At 37.7% G+C, this 18799-nt stretch overlaps 1 protein-coding gene across 11 annotated transcripts in view; it reads left to right on the forward strand.

Annotated features, from left to right (window-relative positions):
• Window positions 1-18799, forward strand: part of LOC143861892 (exportin-4 protein) — a 51794-nt gene that overhangs the window by 3258 nt on the left and 29737 nt on the right. For 5 of the 11 annotated variants that reach the window (XR_013240057.1, XR_013240058.1, XR_013240056.1 and 2 more), the window contains exons 2-15: window positions 144-231; window positions 709-817; window positions 1060-1158; window positions 5302-5344; window positions 8835-8906; window positions 9023-9118; window positions 9298-9543; window positions 9860-10043; window positions 15003-15114; window positions 15485-15571; window positions 15721-15859; window positions 16588-16678; window positions 17029-17091; window positions 17284-17393. Coding sequence is in view for 6 of the 11 variants with exons in the window: in XM_077372850.1 (XP_077228965.1) it covers window positions 144-231; window positions 709-817; window positions 1060-1158; window positions 5302-5344; window positions 8835-8906; window positions 9023-9118; window positions 9298-9543; window positions 9860-10043; window positions 15003-15114; window positions 15485-15571; window positions 15721-15859; window positions 16588-16678; window positions 17029-17091; window positions 17284-17393 (1539 nt within the window). In the remaining 5 variants the exon portion in view is untranslated. Of the gene's footprint in view, window positions 1-143; window positions 232-708; window positions 818-1059; window positions 1159-5301; window positions 5345-8834; window positions 8907-9022; window positions 9119-9297; window positions 9544-9859; window positions 10044-15002; window positions 15115-15484; window positions 15572-15720; window positions 15860-16549; window positions 16679-17028; window positions 17092-17283; window positions 17394-18799 lie in introns of those variants that run through there. The other 6 variants (XR_013240059.1, XM_077372852.1, XR_013240060.1 and 3 more) reach the window with 6 other exon arrangements.

An 18799-nucleotide genomic window follows, 5' to 3' on the forward strand; every position in this document is an offset into this window, starting at 1 on the left:
ATCATTTGTTATGGATTATGTCTTGCACTTCCTTTTTTTTTGGTGAGTTTTGACACTACTCTGTGCTTTCTTTTTTCTTTTCTTAAATCTAGCCTGGCATTTCTGCTACACATTATTTACATGTTTTATTTTCATGTTAGCAGATGCACATGAATCCAGGAGCAGCTGAGGCCACCATTTTGGCTTTATGCCAGTCTCCTCAGCCATATCGGTCATGTCAATTCATTCTAGGTAACACCAAATTACTGATGATTTTACTTACGGTCATAGTTTCAAAAGGTTATTTTTCCTTCTGCTTCTTATGCTCTTCTCGGATGTCTTTGAACGTCCTTTTACAATAATAATAATAATAATAATAATAGGGAAATGATTTCTGCGCTCCAATTTTTGTCATGTAGTATTTAAAGGGCTACCGGAGGAATACTATGATTCTAAAAAAGCTCTTAAAGCCCTTTAAATACTACACGACAAACATGTGGTGCGCATGTTTATCAAAACATTGGAGTGCTGAAATCATTTCCCTATTATTATTATTATTATTATCTATCAGTACTTCTATTATCAAATATGGAGTGTGGGTGATCTTAATATCAAAATTGAGCTCTGTAGACAGTTCCTTTTCACTGTATTATCCTTCATTCTTGCTACTAAGTATACGTCTTTTGTGGATCTCTTCATTTCACACCGATAATGATCACGCTTGTTCAGAAAATTCTCAGCTACCAAATGCAAGGTTTCAGGCTGCTGCTGCAATTCGAGATGCAGCGATAAGGGAATGGGGATTCCTCACATCTGAGGATAAAGGAAGCTTGATACGGTGTGTTTGTTATCATGGCTATTAATTTGTTTCCATTTTGTGTCTTTCATCTACCGTACTGTTGTTCCTACATTTGTCTATTTTCTACATTTTGATTGACTATTTGGTTCATTGCTGTTTGATATTATAAGATATAGAATTTGGCATAATTGATTTAGTCTATTATTTTGATGGCGTGAAAGCTTGAGCTTAATTCTTGTTGGCAGCCATATGAATCACTGTAATTGTTTTTGTTTTTGCAGTTTTTGCCTGTGCTTTGTTATGGAACATTCAAATTCACCTGATGGCTATGTTCAGGCAAAGGTTTCTGCTGTGGGCGCTCAGTTACTCAAAAGAGGCTGGTAACCTGTGTATATGTTTATTTTTTTTACAGCTAATTAAAAAACCGTGTGTATATATGCTTTTAATTTCTACTTGAACGTTCATGAGCACATATATGCATATGTGATGTTCTGTCCTGACAAAGATAGTTTACCTGTGGTGAATTTAGTCATAATTACCTGACATTGATAATTGTGCATGGAGTGCAACGATATGACTGAAACTGTCACTAGGGAAGGTGTTGCTTGGTTAAACCTTGGTATTTGGAAATAATTGCCCCTCATTTAGTGTGTTACTTTTCTGTTTTTTTTTTTGGGCCCATCTTGTCCCCCTTGTCCCATTGAACTCTTCTATTTTGCAATGTATTCTTCTTTTCCATTATTGCTCAAAAAAGAAAGAAAGAAAAACGACTGCTATGGATTATGTAAAAAATGGAGGATTGGGGGCCACATTTTCATATTTCAAGTGCTAGGTACAAATTCTAAACGTAACCAAGATAAAAGGATCATATGCATTGTTTTGAAAATCTTACGATTTACGGTTCGATTTACAATTCGGTTTACGATTCTTGGACAAAACAATTTGAATCCCACGATTGAATCTTAATTTGTATGAATCTTACGATTCGATAGTAAATCGTACGATTTATGCGATTTATCCAAATTAAGTTTTGTATAAAAGAAAATATGTCTTTCTTTCAAAAGAAAGACCTCATTTCCTTTCTACATTACAAGAAGCCTTTGAAATCCCTCTCATTAGAAGGAAGAAGACATAGGAGGAGTAGGACTTCGAACCAGTCGAGCACAAAGCATTTGTTGAGGGCATTACTCACATCGAGGTGGGAGTTGAGGTGGCAGACTACCATAATAAGGACAACATTGATTCCCATCTTTTATGATTGATATTTGTCATTTGATGTTTGAGACTTATGATAATTGATATGATTTTGTGTCTTTTTTTAAAGATTATTAACCAAGATGCATGGGTTTGGATGAGAATTAGATGATTAGTATGTGTCAAGTTTGTCAGCAAACAATTCATATTATGATACTGAATGCTAATCATCGTAGTTTCTGTTTGAATTAATGAATTTGGATGAAAAATGAATAATTAACTATTTTTATTCTATAATTTATTTATAATTTCTTATTATACATATTTTTATATTTTTGAATGAATCTTAAGATTTACGATACGATTTACAATCCGATACGATTCGACCCCCAATTACGATTTACGATTTGATTCCGATTTTCAAAACATTGATCAAATGCATTTTATATTATCTTATTTATTGACAACAAAAACCATTGCACAGTTTATAATCATGAACAATTTTTGCATAATTAAGAACATTTTATGGATTATGTAAGGTAGCAATATTATGTATCATAGCAACATACTTATATACAGCAGGTAGCATGCACCATGCCTCATGTAGTTACATATATAACATATACTATATACTACTGAAATATTAAAGTCATAACTCTTAATATACCAATTACTTGTGTAAAGGGTTTGATTTCATTCCTATGTTTGGGATATTATTTTTTGGAAGGGAGATTGTCCCAAAAAGATTTGCGAGAGATGGTGATGTTGGGATTGGGTTTGAGCTGCCCAAATTTCTGTCCCGCATTGTTTGGAGCTGGATCTCTCAATGGGGGTATCATATATCATTTACTATCATTTTTGCATGAACCTGTCTTGCTTCTGAGTGGAGTCAAAAGGGCATGTTGTGAGATGGATTAGGACAAAAGATTGTCTTACCAGCTCGCCTCTTATGCTCTTTCAATTCTAGTAGCATTTAAAGATGGATTGCATTCTTATGGAAATTTAGCCTCTAGAAGGGTTGATTCTATTCTTTTTGATTTCTATCCTAAAAGGCTTACATGTCATTCATTTAAAAAAAAATGCCTACATATCATTGTGTAGAAAATCAAACCTAGGCAACTGTCCATAGTCAATTAAACCTTGAGTCCTGCAACAATGTTAAATGAGCCAAAATTTTGGTGAGGCTAGACACTTCCTTCAAATCTCACTTTTATTTAGATCAGTTTGGCCTTGTGATCCTGCCTATATTTAGACACTCCCTTCTTGTGTGGAATCTCTCAACTTCCAACATTTTGGAGTTAACCTTTTTGATTTGTTAGTGGGTTGGTCCCTGGTCCCTTGGAAAGAAAAAGGGAAGATCCTTTGGAACGTTTCCTTTCTAGCCACTATATGGGTTCTGTGGAAGGAGTGCAATGCGAGGTTTTCAAAGGTAGATCTAAAAGTATGTTTTTCCTGTCCACCAAGGTCCTGGCTCTTACGATTTCTTGGTATGGATGGAGGGAGATTTGTAATTATGTTGAAAGGGAGCCTAAGATGGTTCAAAATTGGGCCCCCCTTGAGAGTGGATCTCTCAAACTTAACTTTGACGGATCGAGCTTGGGGAGTCCGGGGCCATCTGGCATTGGGGGGGGGGGGGGGGGATCCTTAGGGTTGAGCAGGGGCTTGCTCAGAGCATATTGGTATTTCCGATGCTAACGAAGCCGAAGTGCGAGCTGTGCACCGAGGCATCCTGCTTCTTGCAAACTCTTTCCTTAATAATGTGGTGCTTGAAGGAGATTCCCTTAATGTTATTAGATGGCTCAAGGGATCCCTTTCGCTCCCTTGGAGGTTCGCTGCCTTCTTTGACGAGATCTTTGATAGGTTGGAAGGCGCTTCGGTAGTTTTCACTCATGTTCGCCGGTCGGCCAATGATATTGTAGATAGGCTAGCTAGAGAGGGAGTCTCTAGGGCGGAGTTGGAATTATTTGATCACCTTTCTCCTGCCCTCCCTTTTTCTTCTTCCGTCTTCATTTGTGTTTTCTCTTTTTTCTTTTCTTTTTTGTATCGGACCTCCTCAGTATTTTATCGGAATGAAATTTTTTACCATTAAAAAAAAGTTTTGTGGGCCAATATTCACATTAATATCCACGTTTTGAGAGCAGTAGTATTTGTAAAATTTTGAATAAGGATTTGTTTTGGACGGAAACGAAAATAACTCTTTTCTTTGGGAAGCACAACTTGCCCCTTTTTTCTTGCCTTTTTTTGTTATGGTTATAGGTTTCTCAGACCCTAGTGGAATTGGTTCCTTGATCTTCCTTTACCTTTGCAGATCTCTGATTGATTATATTCTAGATCTAATTACTCTCCAACTTTCCGGGATCAGGTTGCCTCCCTTATATTTTCAGTTTGTCACCTCATCTCATTCCTTTTTTTTTTTTAATTTTTAATTTTTTTATAGATAGTTACACTTGAACTTCAAATCCCGGACTTCAATATTGTACACTCGAGGTCGTCACAGCTGTGGCAAAGGATTCAGTTCATTTTTTTATGAAAATGTACTATATCACACTTGGTTAGACCTACTTTTAAGTGGATTAGAAACTCACTTCCAAGTGGCACCAAATTTGTTATCTTCCATACTGCAAGCAATAAACCAAAATTAGAACTTAGCAAACTGTGAAGAGGAAAGTTTTGCTTATTATCTCGCTGTTTGGCCTTAGTGATCTATTTATATTGAGGCCTTATTTTAAGCCTGTACATAATCTATTGAACATTTGGAATCTAGACTAAACGAACTTCCAGTTGGTCCATGAGACATGCTTCCAATGCTTCCACTATTGTACACTTGAGGTAATCACAGCTGTGGCGAAGGCTTCACTCAAAAAATTTGTTGAAATGTACTTTATAAGAGCCTGGTAGTCCTTTTTTAAGGAAGTAACCTAATTCCATGTGGCATTGATTATTTATCTCCCAAACTGGGAATTATTGAACAAATCTAAAACTTATCAACCTACAAAAAAAGAAAGTTTTGCTCAGCATCACTGCTTGGTCTTTCGGGATGTATTCATAGTGAGGCCTTATATTCAACCTGTACACAATCTTTATACCACTGGAATCAAGGCTTGACTGACTTCCACTCGAACCACGAGAAATGCTTTCAATGTTTTCTCCTATTCCAGTACCAAGGGAGTAAGATTCTTTGTTTAGTTAATTCCTAGGTCAATTCCTTGGTGTTCTACTGCATTTTATTAAATCATGATAGTTATTCGCTTTCGTACAGAATGGGCTATTATCCAATTATTAAATGGATATACTCGGTAGAATTTTGATAGATGTGGTTTTTTGTGCAGGCTAGATTTCAATGCCACTGAGCGGGAGGCCTTTATTTCGCAGGTATGAACATGCGCATGTTAAGAAATTTTATTTTAAACTTTACCATTATTTATTTTTGAATGGCCCTTTACCATTATTTATTTGTTTATTTTTGAATGGCCCTTTACCATTATTTATTAATGTCAACTTTTTAAAAAAAAAATGGTAGCCAATTGTATTAATTGAGAAGACCGAGATGGTAGAAATACAAGGGAAGGAGAAAAATACAACATCACACCACACGACAAATATAAATGATCACGGAGGAAGAGAGTCAAAGAGAGCTAGAGATTGCTTTGATACCCCTTCTCTAGCAAATCCATCTGCTATCTGATTAGCCGAGTGCCGAACATGTTCTAGGGGCCTCACCCAGTCATACATTTCATCAAACCACTGATCGAATCTCCAGGGCGGTTTTTGAGGACCTTTCAGCCAACGAATGACATTCAATGAATCTCCTTCAACCACGACGTTATTATGATGATTTTTCAAAACAAGCTCCAAGCCTTGATAAGCTGCACACACCTTCGCTTCTGTAGCATCCGCCACCCTAATAGGCCCCGCATAGGCCCAAAGAACCTCTCCCACTTCTTTCCTCAGAACACCCCCAACTCCTGCAGAGCCATCAAAGTTGAGCTTTACAAATTCCGGAGGAGGGCCTCCAAATCTTGAACAATTTTTTGTTTTCTCTCAACGCTGTTGCAGATATCCCTCCATCTTTCCCATAAATCATAGTCAGGCACAAATTTAAATAGTTAAGTAGATTTTACCCATGAAATCACTAAAGCGATCACCTTGATGAATGAATAGTAGGTCTTTGATTTGCCTTTGAATACCCTAGCGTTTCTCTCCTTCCATATCACCCAGAATTTTACTAAGAGCGACGCTTACTCCGGAACTTTACCTTTGACCTTCCATGGATTGACCGACCATCCAGAGGAAAGATCTATGAGGTAGGTTGGAAAAACCCTGGAAATACCAAACCTGTCTAGCAATTTACTCTAAATATCTCTAGCATACTTGCAATGAATGAGTATATGATTAACCGATTCCCCCGCTTCAAGGCATAACGCACGATGATCAATAATAAGCATCTTCCTCTTTCTAAGAAAATCCACGGTCTGAATACTTTCCCCGGCGCTGCCCGTCCAAAAGTGCAAACTCTAGGCGGGGCCTAAGTAGTCCACACTCTAGCTACCTTGGAGGACGCTCGACTAATCACTAGGTGATGATAGAATGACTTATATAAGTGATCTCCATAAAGTGCGAATGGGGTTTTCTCCTGAGGTTTCCGATATCTGATATCCAGGGCAATGGTTTTTTCTCCCTAGGTTTCCAACATATGATGTCCATGATCATGTTCAAACTTAAAACTATGCACACCTACCTCACCCTGACTTTCGTATGCCAGTGATGTCATTCCTGATGCTTTTGTTGAAACTATTTAGTCTACAAGATTTGGTTCATGGATCATTGGGAATTTTTTATTCTTGGGGATTAACGGAAAAGTCAAAGAAAACTCCCATTTCCGTTGCACAGCAACAGAAACCGGTTGGAGGGAAATCAGTTAAATCACAGGAAACCTTTCGCGAGGTTGGAAATTCAGATTTTGCACGTCAGCTTAACAAAAAAAAAGGGCTTCTGTTGAAACCAGCTGAACGCACAAACGACCCATTTCGACGGAAAAGTATGATACTTTTCTTTTCCTTTCCACGATTTGGAAACCAAATGAACAAACCCTCAGAGTCCACAATTCAAATGCATATATCAGGTTCATAAGTGGGCACTCTAGCTGTTATTAAAAGCAAGGTAGCACTCAAACTCATCTTGATTGAAGTCCCTACTAGAAACCCATTTCCAAATGTCTAAATTTGGTTCTCTCTCCTTCTCACTAAAGCAGCTACCATAGTCGCGCGTCTATTCTTCAAAAATAAAGTGGATAACTTCTTCGAGAGCCTTAGCCTCGGCAGCAAGATCCGAGTCGAATCCAAGGAGGAGAATGGCAAAGCTTCTCTTCAGAGGCCTGCATTTTTTCATGGAATAGAGAATTTTGGAGGGGGAGAAATGCCAAGCGGAGAAGATGGTGAGTGGGGGATTAAAGCACATATTGGGTGTTGCGGGGGGGGGGTGTTGGGGGTGGCGCGGCGCACTCGCGGACTCTTCCCGCACGGTCGAAGGAAGAAGAAGGATGTGATATGGATTTTACAATTTGTTTTAAGGGGACATGGATACAATTGTATTTTAAAATTTCCTTTACTGTTCCTTTCTAACTATTTTTTTTTCTTTACTTCTCCTTTACTTTTCTTTTTTGCTATGTCATTTCTTGGGGTTCCGAGACTACAGTGGCAATCAAACAAACCCGGAAGGATGCTTCTTGGCGAAAATGGTTACTTATTTTCTCTTGTCGCAAGCGGAGAGGTGATGCCTCCTTCAATTTGTGTTTGTCCCTTGCGTGGATTTTTTTGTTGGATGCCAATTGAAGGCAAGCTCAGCAAAATTCTTAAAACGATGGAATTTTTTCTGACAAGCAGGTTTGTGCTGTGGCCTATGGTGGCAATAAAGGCAGGCCACATTGATTGTAGCAATGAAGGCCGGCGACATTGCAGTTGGTAGGTGTTTAGGGATACATATGATTCCATGTGCTGGACGCCTCTAATTAAGAGACTTCACCCTTAGTTGAGGGATGGACATTTTCATAATTTTGTTTCCGACATCATTGGATCAAGGAGGTGCCTTAGGCACTATTTTATGGATGCAGCAGAGTAAATTCCACTTGGTGGCCCTGGGTGCCACTGTAGGAGATTGTATAGTTGCTGGTGAATGGAGAGGCAATTCTGGTTTCTTATATTCATTGTGAACTGATTGGATTAATGCTGGTGTTAGGGCTTGCCGTAGGTATTAGATTCTGGATTCCATGTGTTGGGCTTGCAGTGAAGGTATTAGATGTCGGATTCCATGTGTCGCATGAGACAGAATTTGCTCACCATATCTCCTAGAAGAGTGCCTCTAAATATTGGTTTGGCTCTGCTATTCTGTAAGAGATATTGACATGAATGATAGCATGACCTGGAAATGAAGTTGTTTATGTTGTACATCATGAGTCGGATGCAAGGATACTTATTAATGCAGTTAAATATATGCGAGCTGGGGGCTTCAACCTTTGAGATCCCTTTGAGTCAGTTCCTGCATTCTTATTTGGGAGTTGCTCCTTCCTTCACTTTGCATGCTTGCCTTTTCCTCTTATTAGGTTGCCTACCTCATGATAAAAAAGTAGAGAAGCAATTTGTTTTGATGAAGAAGTGCAATACTTCGTGTTAAAACTCGGTGCAAGTAGATTCACATGATTTATTTCCTGCTTTTTCTGTATATCTTATCTGTTATTAAGGATAATATTTCATTACTTCCCTATTAGACATTTGAAATGGTTTATACATATACCCATGTCTTAGAGTTTATGTAATTGTTTCAATGGGTTTTGCTTGGATTATTTGATTTTTAATATCAATTGCAGGTAAAGCATGCTGTTCTTGGCAGTTATGGTTTAGATTCACGATTTACTGGGATCAATTTCCTGGAATCCTTGGTATTCATCTTATTTTGAGATTATTAACTTATTTTATGTATTGGTTTTTAATTTTTTGTTGTGCTGTATGATGTTTATTGCTACTTTTTCAAACTCTTGAGTATTCTGTCGTGCAGGTATCAGAATTTTCTCCCTCTACTTCAACTGCCATGGGCCTCCCTACAGAGTTTCTTGAGCAGTGCAGGGCTTCTTTAGAGCTGGACTATATGAAGGTTCTTACAGTTGATTTACTTATCCTCTTTTTTTTTCTTTTTTTTTTTTGAATGGCCCTTTTCTTATCCTGTTAACAAAACACGAGCCAGTTCTTGTTTTTTCTTTTGGCATTCCTTTCTAAGATGCTCATATTATATGTGAAGCAACTAATGTACTTACCTTCTTCCCCTTCTTGCAGTCATTTTACTGCTGGGCTCAAGATGCTGCACTGAATGTTGCAGATAAAATACTAGATTGTAGTGCTACTTTATCAGAAGATAAAGTTTGTTCGGCAGCGCTACGCCTCATGTTTCAAATTTTGAACTGGGATTTCCAATACACAACAAGTGGGGTTGAGGGTACGAAGAACAGAAGAAATCTGATTGTGCCAGGAGTTAGACGAGATACCTCGTTGCTGAAGAAGTGTGAGTGTATCTTGGTACAGGTAAAGCTTTCTTGCAGGGATTTAAATTTCGGTTTCGGACACAGCCGACAATGAAATTTCAGCTGAAATTCTGTAAAAAAAAGCAAATTTCATTAATGTAACGAAATTTTGGCTGAAAGTACCGAAATCTCCGAAATTTGGGACTCTGGCCGAAATTTCAGATTTTTGTGATTTTGGTTTCGGTCGCAACCGAAATCTGAAATTTTGGTATTTTGGCTGAAATTTAAAACCATGCTTCTTGCTCTTCTATATCTTTTATTGTGGTTTTCTATTATCTTAATGTTATTAACTCTTTTATTTTTTATGGTGCTTGCAGCCAGGACCCTCATGGCGTGACATTTTGATTTCCAGTGGCCATATTGGTTGGCTTTTGGGTTTTTATGGGACACTGCGTCAAAAGTTTTCGTGTGATGGAAGCTGGTTCGATTCTCCTCTTGCAGTTTCTGCTCGACAGCTTATAGTACATCTATTTTCCTTGTCCGGGGCAATATTCCCTTCCGGTAGCTTCCGTTTATCGTGTGCTTGATTATTTTCCTCGGCAAAAGAACTACATACTCTTGTAATTTAATACGTGATTGGTTTCTCTTGCTGTTTCATGAAATCTACTCATATGGCAATGATATATTATCTGTTGCTCAATTCTAATTAATTTGCCTTTTAGAATCCTTTAAGAGGAGGTGCGAAGTAAGGTTTTTATAGTGCTTGGATAGTAGTTTGTGTAAGATTATTGCGAAGATTATTTGATGTGCCTCTTGAGAACATGCCAGTAGTCTTAGATGCATACCAAGATTATTTGATGCAGTCAATTAATTGGGGAAAAAGTTTGGTTGTTGGCCTTCGGGGTGGCATGAAGTCCTATGGATGTGATCATGGTGATGTAATTTCAAGAACCTTTCCATTTTTACTTTTTGAGAATTATGGTTATTTAATATTGATTTCAGGAGTTGTTTTATGGGTTTTCTAGAAGGGTCTTATTTATGTGAGCGTTGTTTAGGGAATTCTGTCTTTGTTTTCTTTTAGCAACATGATATCCAAATTCGGTGGTTGGGTTTGACTAGAAGTAGGAGATCTAAGCTTATGATGCAGCGGCTTAGAATTTTTTATTTATGATCCAACTCTAAAAGTAACACTTCTACCTGATTCTGTAGCACTAATAGCGTCCCTGACGGGTTTCAGAAACATCCCTTTAAAGTGTATCAAAGGAGACATCAAGGAGTGAATTCCAAATCCCAAATTCTGATTTGGCAAGATGAAGATGGTAAGGGGATCATGTGGGAGATTTCATAGCTGTGTGGCTCGCCTGGGCTTGAATAGGAGTAGATTACCTTTTTTTATATTTAAATGGCAGCAAATTGAATTAGAGGAAAGGACCGAGATGGTCAAATACAAAGCAAAGGGAGAGGAAAAACAAAATACATACAAACAAAAATAAAGCCTCAAATCAAAGATCTCCAAAGCAGTTCTCTACACCCATTTTCTTGCTAGCTTGTCAGCTGCGTCATTAGCATCTCGCCGAACATGCCGAAAAACAGTAGAAGATGATCCCACCCGATCTTGAATCTCATCAAAGAAACAAGCAAAAGGGTGGAGGCCTTTAAGCCATCGAATTACATTTAGGGATCTCCTTCCACAATAACTTTATCAGGCTGTTTTTATCTAGCAACTTGAAACCCTGATGCACTGCTCTTATCTCCGCTTCATTCAAATCCGCCACACCAATAGGACCTGAAAAAGCCCAAACCACATCTCCCAAATCATTTCTTAGAATCCCCTCCCCCCCACTCCCGCTTGACCCGGATTCCCCAAGCTTGACCCGTCAAAATTGAACTTCAAGAATCCTTCTGCCGGGGGCCTGATTCGATTCTAGGGTCTAGAAGTAAAGGGGCGTGATCCAACACAGAATGACAGAGTGCCTTTTGACAGCAGGGGTATTTCTTTAAATTTTTTTTTTTTTGAATGGTAACAGATTTCATTAAAAGAAGGGAAGACCGAGAAAGTCACCCAATAATACAAGAGGAAAAAGAAATACAATCCTCAAAACAAGGACAACAACCAAGGAGGCAAGAAATCGAACAACTGTAAGACTTGTCTATGAACACCCTCCCTTGCTAGATTATCGGCAATCTCATTCGCTGATCTCCTCACATGCACAAAGGTGACAGAGGAGCCCTCTAATCTATCCCTGATCTCGTCAAAGAACCGAGCAAATCTCCACGGGGCCACCAACGAGCCCTTAAGCCATCTAATAACATTGAGGGAGTCCCCTTCGACAATAGATTGAGCCAAGCTATTTCTGTCCAAAAGCTTTATACCTTGATAAACCGCCCTCACCTTCCATTCTTTCGCGTCGGCAACTCCAATAGGTCCAGAATAGGCCCAAATAACCTCCCCCGATGAATCCCTTAGAACACCCCCAATACCTGCTGGCCCAGGATTACCAAGGCCTGACCCATCAAAATTCAGCTTCGACAGACCAATGGGAGGAGGTTTCCAATGTTGAATCACCAAAGGGCGACTCTCCTGACTGTTACAGATCATCCTCCAACCCTGCCATAACTCATAGGTTGAGACAAATCGGAAAAGAGGTATAGATTTGGCCCAAGCAATAACCTTAATGAAAAGAAAATAGGAAGACTTAGCTACTCCCTCAAAGACACTATTGTTTCTTTCTTTCCATAATACCCACGTAGTAGCCGATAAAGAAAGCGACCAAAGAACCTTTCCTTTGCTCTTCCATGGGACCAATACCCAATCTTATATGTATATCTATATAGTATATAATTGGACATTTGTATGCCCCTTAGTCATTTAAAACCTTATAAATTGAATTTCCTCTTTGCTATTAGATTTCTTACTGAAACCGAAATGTTTCTGTTTCCGTGGTGACTGGAACACATACTGAAATTAAAACCTGAACCCTTGCCAAGAATCTAGAAGTGTATTTATAGAGAGATCAAACTTGATGCTCGACAAGTTATGTGATATGTTATGAGATGGTTCTAGTAAAAGCGGACTAAAACCTACACATTTCCCTTTCAACGTGTCTCCAAATTTGCAATCTTGTTAGTCCATAATGCATTTCTAACGCCTCTATACAGTAACAAATAATAGTAAAAAAAAAGGCGTGGACACTCCTCTTCCTAGCTTGGTCTATCCCATCTAGAGGCTAGATAAAACTATCTCATTAACACGATGATTATAAGAACCCTCATTCTAGTTGATAGAGGGGACCTTAGCGAATGGAAACAATCAATTATGTCCTATTTTGGGTAGATGGGTAGCCCTCGGACTCCTCTATTTGAGGAAGAAACTTTAGGCTCTAGCAACATCGTTTGTGGGATATTATTCGCAGGAAACAATGGATTGCAAAAAAGTACCGACCAATAACTCAAAACTGTCAAAACTCTTGAGCGCTTTAAAAAATCTTGAATGCATTCATCATCAAACCACCCTGGCTCAGTTGCTACCAGTCTCCATTTAAAACTTCCACCTTTTCTCTCACGATGAGAGAAACGGTAATGATACAAACAGAAACATGGGGCTTTTGAGACCTCTCTCTAAGCATAAACCAAGTATTGGTTTTTGCTGGAGCAGAAAGGAGCGGTAAAACCACTGGATATGAATTATGGAGAGAGATGGTAAACAGGCGTCGACTCTTCAGTGATGTTAATATTTGATAGTAGTCTGTGTAGTTAGGAGTCTACAACAAGGGCATTTTAAAGGTTAACCGGCTGAGGCAGCCGTTGCCGCATCAGCCCATGTGTGGTACTAAACAACAGAGAAGGGCGTGACTTTATTGTTTTTGGGCATGTGAATATGAATCCCCAACTCATATTCCATTAATATAAAAAAATCTTTATAAAATCAACTGTGCATGCTAAAATTGGATATATATAATTAATATGAACATATGTATTTTTTATTATTTCCTCTACTATTATTAAACACTTTTTTGTACCAACGAGTTGACGAGCCCAATTTTTTGGACTTGAGACTAATTCATTAATACGTGTTAGACACTGATGCTCAGGTCCATGTCCATGCAGTGCAACACTGCCAAACATCTATGGTAGATTGACTTGTCAGCATGTTGGATTTTATAAGCATAGCTCAATTAATTTCAGGAAAACATGGATCAAAGCCTAGCATTATTCTAGTTTTTGACATCATATTCGGTTGAGGACTTTTAGATGCACTGAAATGTTTAGGACCTTTTTGCTAATTCAGAGCCAACAATTGTTTTATACATCTAAAGGTTGGTTAAATGACAAAAGTTTCCCAGTTATGGGTAACCTATTGCCATAGCCAACCACCTATGTACATTTGAGAGAATCAATTCAAGGAACTAAATTACCGATGTCAAATATGGTGAATTTAGGTTAAAGTATTGCATACTTTACTGGATAATATAAGTTGGATAGGGATTTCTGTATTACTGTCAATCACAAAGCATAAAAGATCGAAATTCTGACAGATCTGTGCAATGCTAGAAGGCTTACATGGTGAATTCATAAAAATATGCATAAATTCATATTGTGCATGTAATAAATCTGAATGCTTTAATTTGTAAAAAATCTATTGGCACACACACACACACACACACACACACATATATATACTCACACACACACACACACACACACACACATATATTTTAAATTATAAAAAATATATCCACATATATTTTAAATGAAATTTGCTAGGGACCATCGCAGAAGGCATTTCGCGGACCGGCTGTTGCATGAGAGAGCAGCCACACAGGCTCAGTTTTTAACTTATTCATTGAACAGCCGGTCTGCAAAATGCCTTACTGCGATTGCCCCTAGCAAATCCCATTTTAAATTGTAACAAATATATCCACAAATTATTATTCAAAAAAAAAAAAATCTCCATATATTGAGATATGCAGAAGGTAAGATATAAATTGTACTGAGATACTATGTGATCATGATATCAAGTTTCTTTCTTTGATGTGTTGTTGACAAGGATACTAATGTTTGAATAATGAGTTCGTAATTCTCTCCCTACTGTCTTTGAGTGGCTTGATTTTTATCTTGGTACTGTAGAGATAACAAATACTCATTGCAAATATTGGTTAAACTAGGCTAAAGTATTACTTGGATCGGGATGTGTGCATTAATGTAATACACAACATGGGTGATCCAAATGGCAATTAGTCTGTTCACTGTATACATGCACACAATTGTGCGTGCATAGAAATCTTAATGCTTGAAATTGTAAAATTATATTCAGATACATTAAGATATTATAAGGTACACAAGTTAATATATTGTACTGGAAAACACTGTAATCATCAGTTCTGGATTTTTTCTTGGATGTGGTGTTGACGCAGATGGTAATGTTATAATAATTACTTAGCAATTTCCTTCCAGCTGTTTTTGCGTAGCTTGATTCTTAGTTTGGTCTTATGGAGATAACAAATTGATTCAAAATTCCAGATGATGGGCAAATGCAAGAGAAGCACCTACTGCAAATGCTATCTGGAGTTATCCAGTGGATTGATCCTCCAGCTGCAATCTTAAATGCAATCAGATGTGGAAAAAGTGAAAGGTCACCCCTTGAAAATTATTTTCTTTCAGAATATGTACTTCATATTGTGAAACAACCAATTACTCCAACCGTTTAAGCCGTTAGGGATGGCATTACTTAATCTTTTTATACTTTAACACTCCCACTCATGTGTGGCATCTCTTTTTAGGGTTGGCCTACAGGTGCAACATCTGGCCTCTCTTTTGGGTTGGCCATTGCATGTGAATTTTGTTTATATCAAGGAGTTTTGAACCCAGGACCTTTGCTCTGATACCATGTGAAACAATCAATTACTCCAAAAGCTTAAGCCGTTGGAGATGCCATTACTTAATCTTTTTATACTTTGACACATATTAATAGGTTGCCTCGAATATTTTAAAATTTGATTCAGTGAGCTGTTTGCTGGTTGCCTTGCGTTGCTTTCCATTGCAACTCTGGTTACTCCTGTGGTATTTGACAAGCTGCTAAAATCTATTAGGTCAGTGCTAAAATTATACTATACTGTTTTAGCTCTCTACACCTATCATTGCTGAGAATCATGTTTATAGTCTTTATCACAAATACTATCATTTGTTATAATGTGGCACCTAAGTTACAGTAGCCCTGACATTTTGTCTGAATTTTCAGCCCTTTTGGTACAGTCAATTTTTTATCTGCATTGACATGTGAAGTTGTAAAAGCCAATACAAGTAATGATAATGAAGACGAAACATGGACTTCAGATGCTCTTGATACATTGTTGGATACATGGAATGTCCTTTTGGAGGTATCTTTTGAAATCTGTGGGTACCTTTGCATCTCATGCATGAACATATTTTCTTCTATGTTGCACCAGTACGAATACGAGTGTCGGAAACGGGTATCAATTGTCAGATTCGGCAAACCTCAAAAAGAACGATTCGTGGATTTGCCAAAATATTTTAATCAATTTTCAAAATTTATTTTTTAAATAATAATATAGTTATAACGAGTAATATATAAAAAGTTATTAAAATTTTAATAGGTTAGTTAGATATAATGTTTTATTTTCATTTAAGAAACTTACTAGTAAGATTTGGAAAAACGCGTGGTGATTATAACTTTGTGTTAGTAGTATTTAGAAAAAAATAAAATAAAAGAGATTTAGAAGTGTCTCAGAGAATCCTAAAGTATTGGAATCCGAGACGTGTTCAACACGGATTCTTCACCCACTCAGAAGAATCCATGTAACAAGGATTTCCTTCATTTTCATTTACCAGCCCTCCTCTAATCATGAAATGGAGGTGGCATATTATATTTGATTTAGTTGAACTATTGGTATTTTTTTTTGGTTGAGAATTTTTATCTATATCAACATGAATTTTTCTTAATGAAAATATTCCACTTGATTCATATAGCATATGGGTTTATCAGGGACAGCTTTAGTTATATTTATATCTTCCTTCCCTATTTTTATTATGACCTTTTTTGGCATCAGACCATTGCATTCAAGAACTTCTACCATTCTTTCCGCAGCCAACCGATCTTGGCAAGAATACACTATCGCCTGAAGGAATAAGTGCTGCTGCTGCTGTATTCAATGTGATTATGGAATATGAGCTAAAGGGTAATACTCGTATTATCTCATTAAAAAAGCATGCTTGCTATTCCAAGAAATCTGTAGTTATATTCAAGGTTTAAAATTTCAGTTTCGGACCCGGAGGAAACCAAAATTTTAATGTGCTGAAATTTCGGCCGAAATTTTAAAAGTTTATATTTTCCCGAAATTACCAAAAAATTTGGATTTTTGTGGTTTCGGTTTAACTCCCAACCAAAATCCGAAATTTTGGCCCAAAATTTAAAGCCATGGTTATATTAGATGTCAGTTATTGTATTTCCTTGCTAGTTGCTTCCTACTAGGATTTAGGGTATATATTTCAGTGGCCAGCCTATGACTTTCTTGATTTTGTGATATAGCTGCTGCGAAATCTGCTTTTGAAGATGACGACGACTCTGATCACTTTTATGCCTCCATTTCGGGTATCTAATTGAGATTCCGAGAGTTAAACAGTAGTAGATCTCATGTTCCTATATTTTTCTTAATGTCTATTTTATCCAGTTTCACTTTTCCATTTATTGTATTGTAATAACGTCAAAATGGACTGCATTTATCTCTTCCCTTTTATTTATACCTTTTTTTTTTAATGATTCCTTTTTATTTATACCTTGCAGCAAGAGACGAAAGGTTAAGCTCTTATGCTCTTATTGCACGATCAGCTGCTGATGTCACCATCCCTTTGCTCACAAAGCTGTTTTCTGAACGCCTTGCATTGCTTTATCAGGTGACTCATTGATCTTTTGGGTTGTATGAGTTTCCATTGCATTGGTTAAATCTTGAATGGGGTATCAGTTTACTTGTCCTTATTTTGTTCTCTTTTACATTTCTTGTCATGTACCTTTTGACTTGTTTTTTTTTGAGTAGTACCTTTTGACCTGGTTGCCATATTATAAGCTCTATTTTGTTTCCCTTTTTTTTTTTTTATCAATAGCTCTATTTTGTTTCCCTAATTACTTCTTTTGCCAAATATATATATATTTTTGAATGGAAACAAAATTTATTAAAATAAACAGAGGGCGAGGCCTGGAGGACCAAGATTGTCCGAAATACACCAAAGCAAGAAAACAAAAAGATACACTCCTCAAGGATACCCTCCCTGGCTTGGCGATCAGCCTCACTATTGCCCGATCTCCTCACATGTTGGAACATGGCATTGTCCCCATCTATTGTCTAAGATCTGTTCAAAGGCGTCGGTGAATCTCCACGAGAAGGGACTACCTCTGCTCAACCATCTCTACTAACCTTAAGTGAATCACCTTTCACAATGATGCTATCAACGTCCTTGCAGTCTGTTGAAGTATAAATGATTAAATAACTCCAACTCTAAGGGCTTAAGCTTTTGGAGTAATTGGTTGTTTCACACAGTCCATCATTTCGATCACATTTAGAAGAGCAAGTACTTTTAGCTTCTCTAGCATCTTTAATCCCAATTGGGCCAGAGAAAATCCATTTTGTAACACCTTTATCATCTCTTAAAAGACCTTGCACACATGTTGGGCTTGGATTTCCACTTAGGGGTTGGAGAACTATCTACCACTTTTTTTTTTTTTTGGCATTCCTCCATCCAAGCTCGACGCATTGTAGATTTAGAGATTCCCCTATAGCAAGGAAGAGCTTCCTCCCATCTGGCTTCCTTTTTCATTACTAGTTTATTTTTCCTTAGTTTGTTTTTCAAGTGATGGAGCAAGACAACAATATTGGTTAAGGGTGTCACCGACTCTTGCTTGGGTGAGATTGATTGCCCTACTGTACTAATATTGTTGAGAAAATCCGCCGGGCAAATCCAATCTGATCGTGCACAAATAAACGGAAAACTAAAAGTAACCACAAGCCACAAGATGAACACCAAGATTTTACGTGGTTCGGCCAATCCCACGTCCATGGGCAAGAAACATGATCTTCCATTATGAGAAAACAATATGCTAGGATTACAATGGATTAAACCCAAACCCACAAAATCGCAACCCTTTCCTTGCTTCTCAACCCAAGACCGTACAAGAGAGTAACCCATGAGAAACCCAAGAGAAAACTCACAAGAGAAAAACCCTCTCTCTCTCTCTCTCTCTCTCTCTCTCTCTCTCTCTCACACACACACACACACACATAGATCGTGCAGTGTGTGCGACTTTT

This window comes from Tasmannia lanceolata, unplaced genomic scaffold, assembly GCF_043159265.1.
Source record: "Tasmannia lanceolata isolate RefF3 unplaced genomic scaffold, GAP_Taslan_0.1 ptg000037l, whole genome shotgun sequence".
Taxonomy (NCBI): Eukaryota; Viridiplantae; Streptophyta; class Magnoliopsida; order Canellales; family Winteraceae; genus Tasmannia; species Tasmannia lanceolata.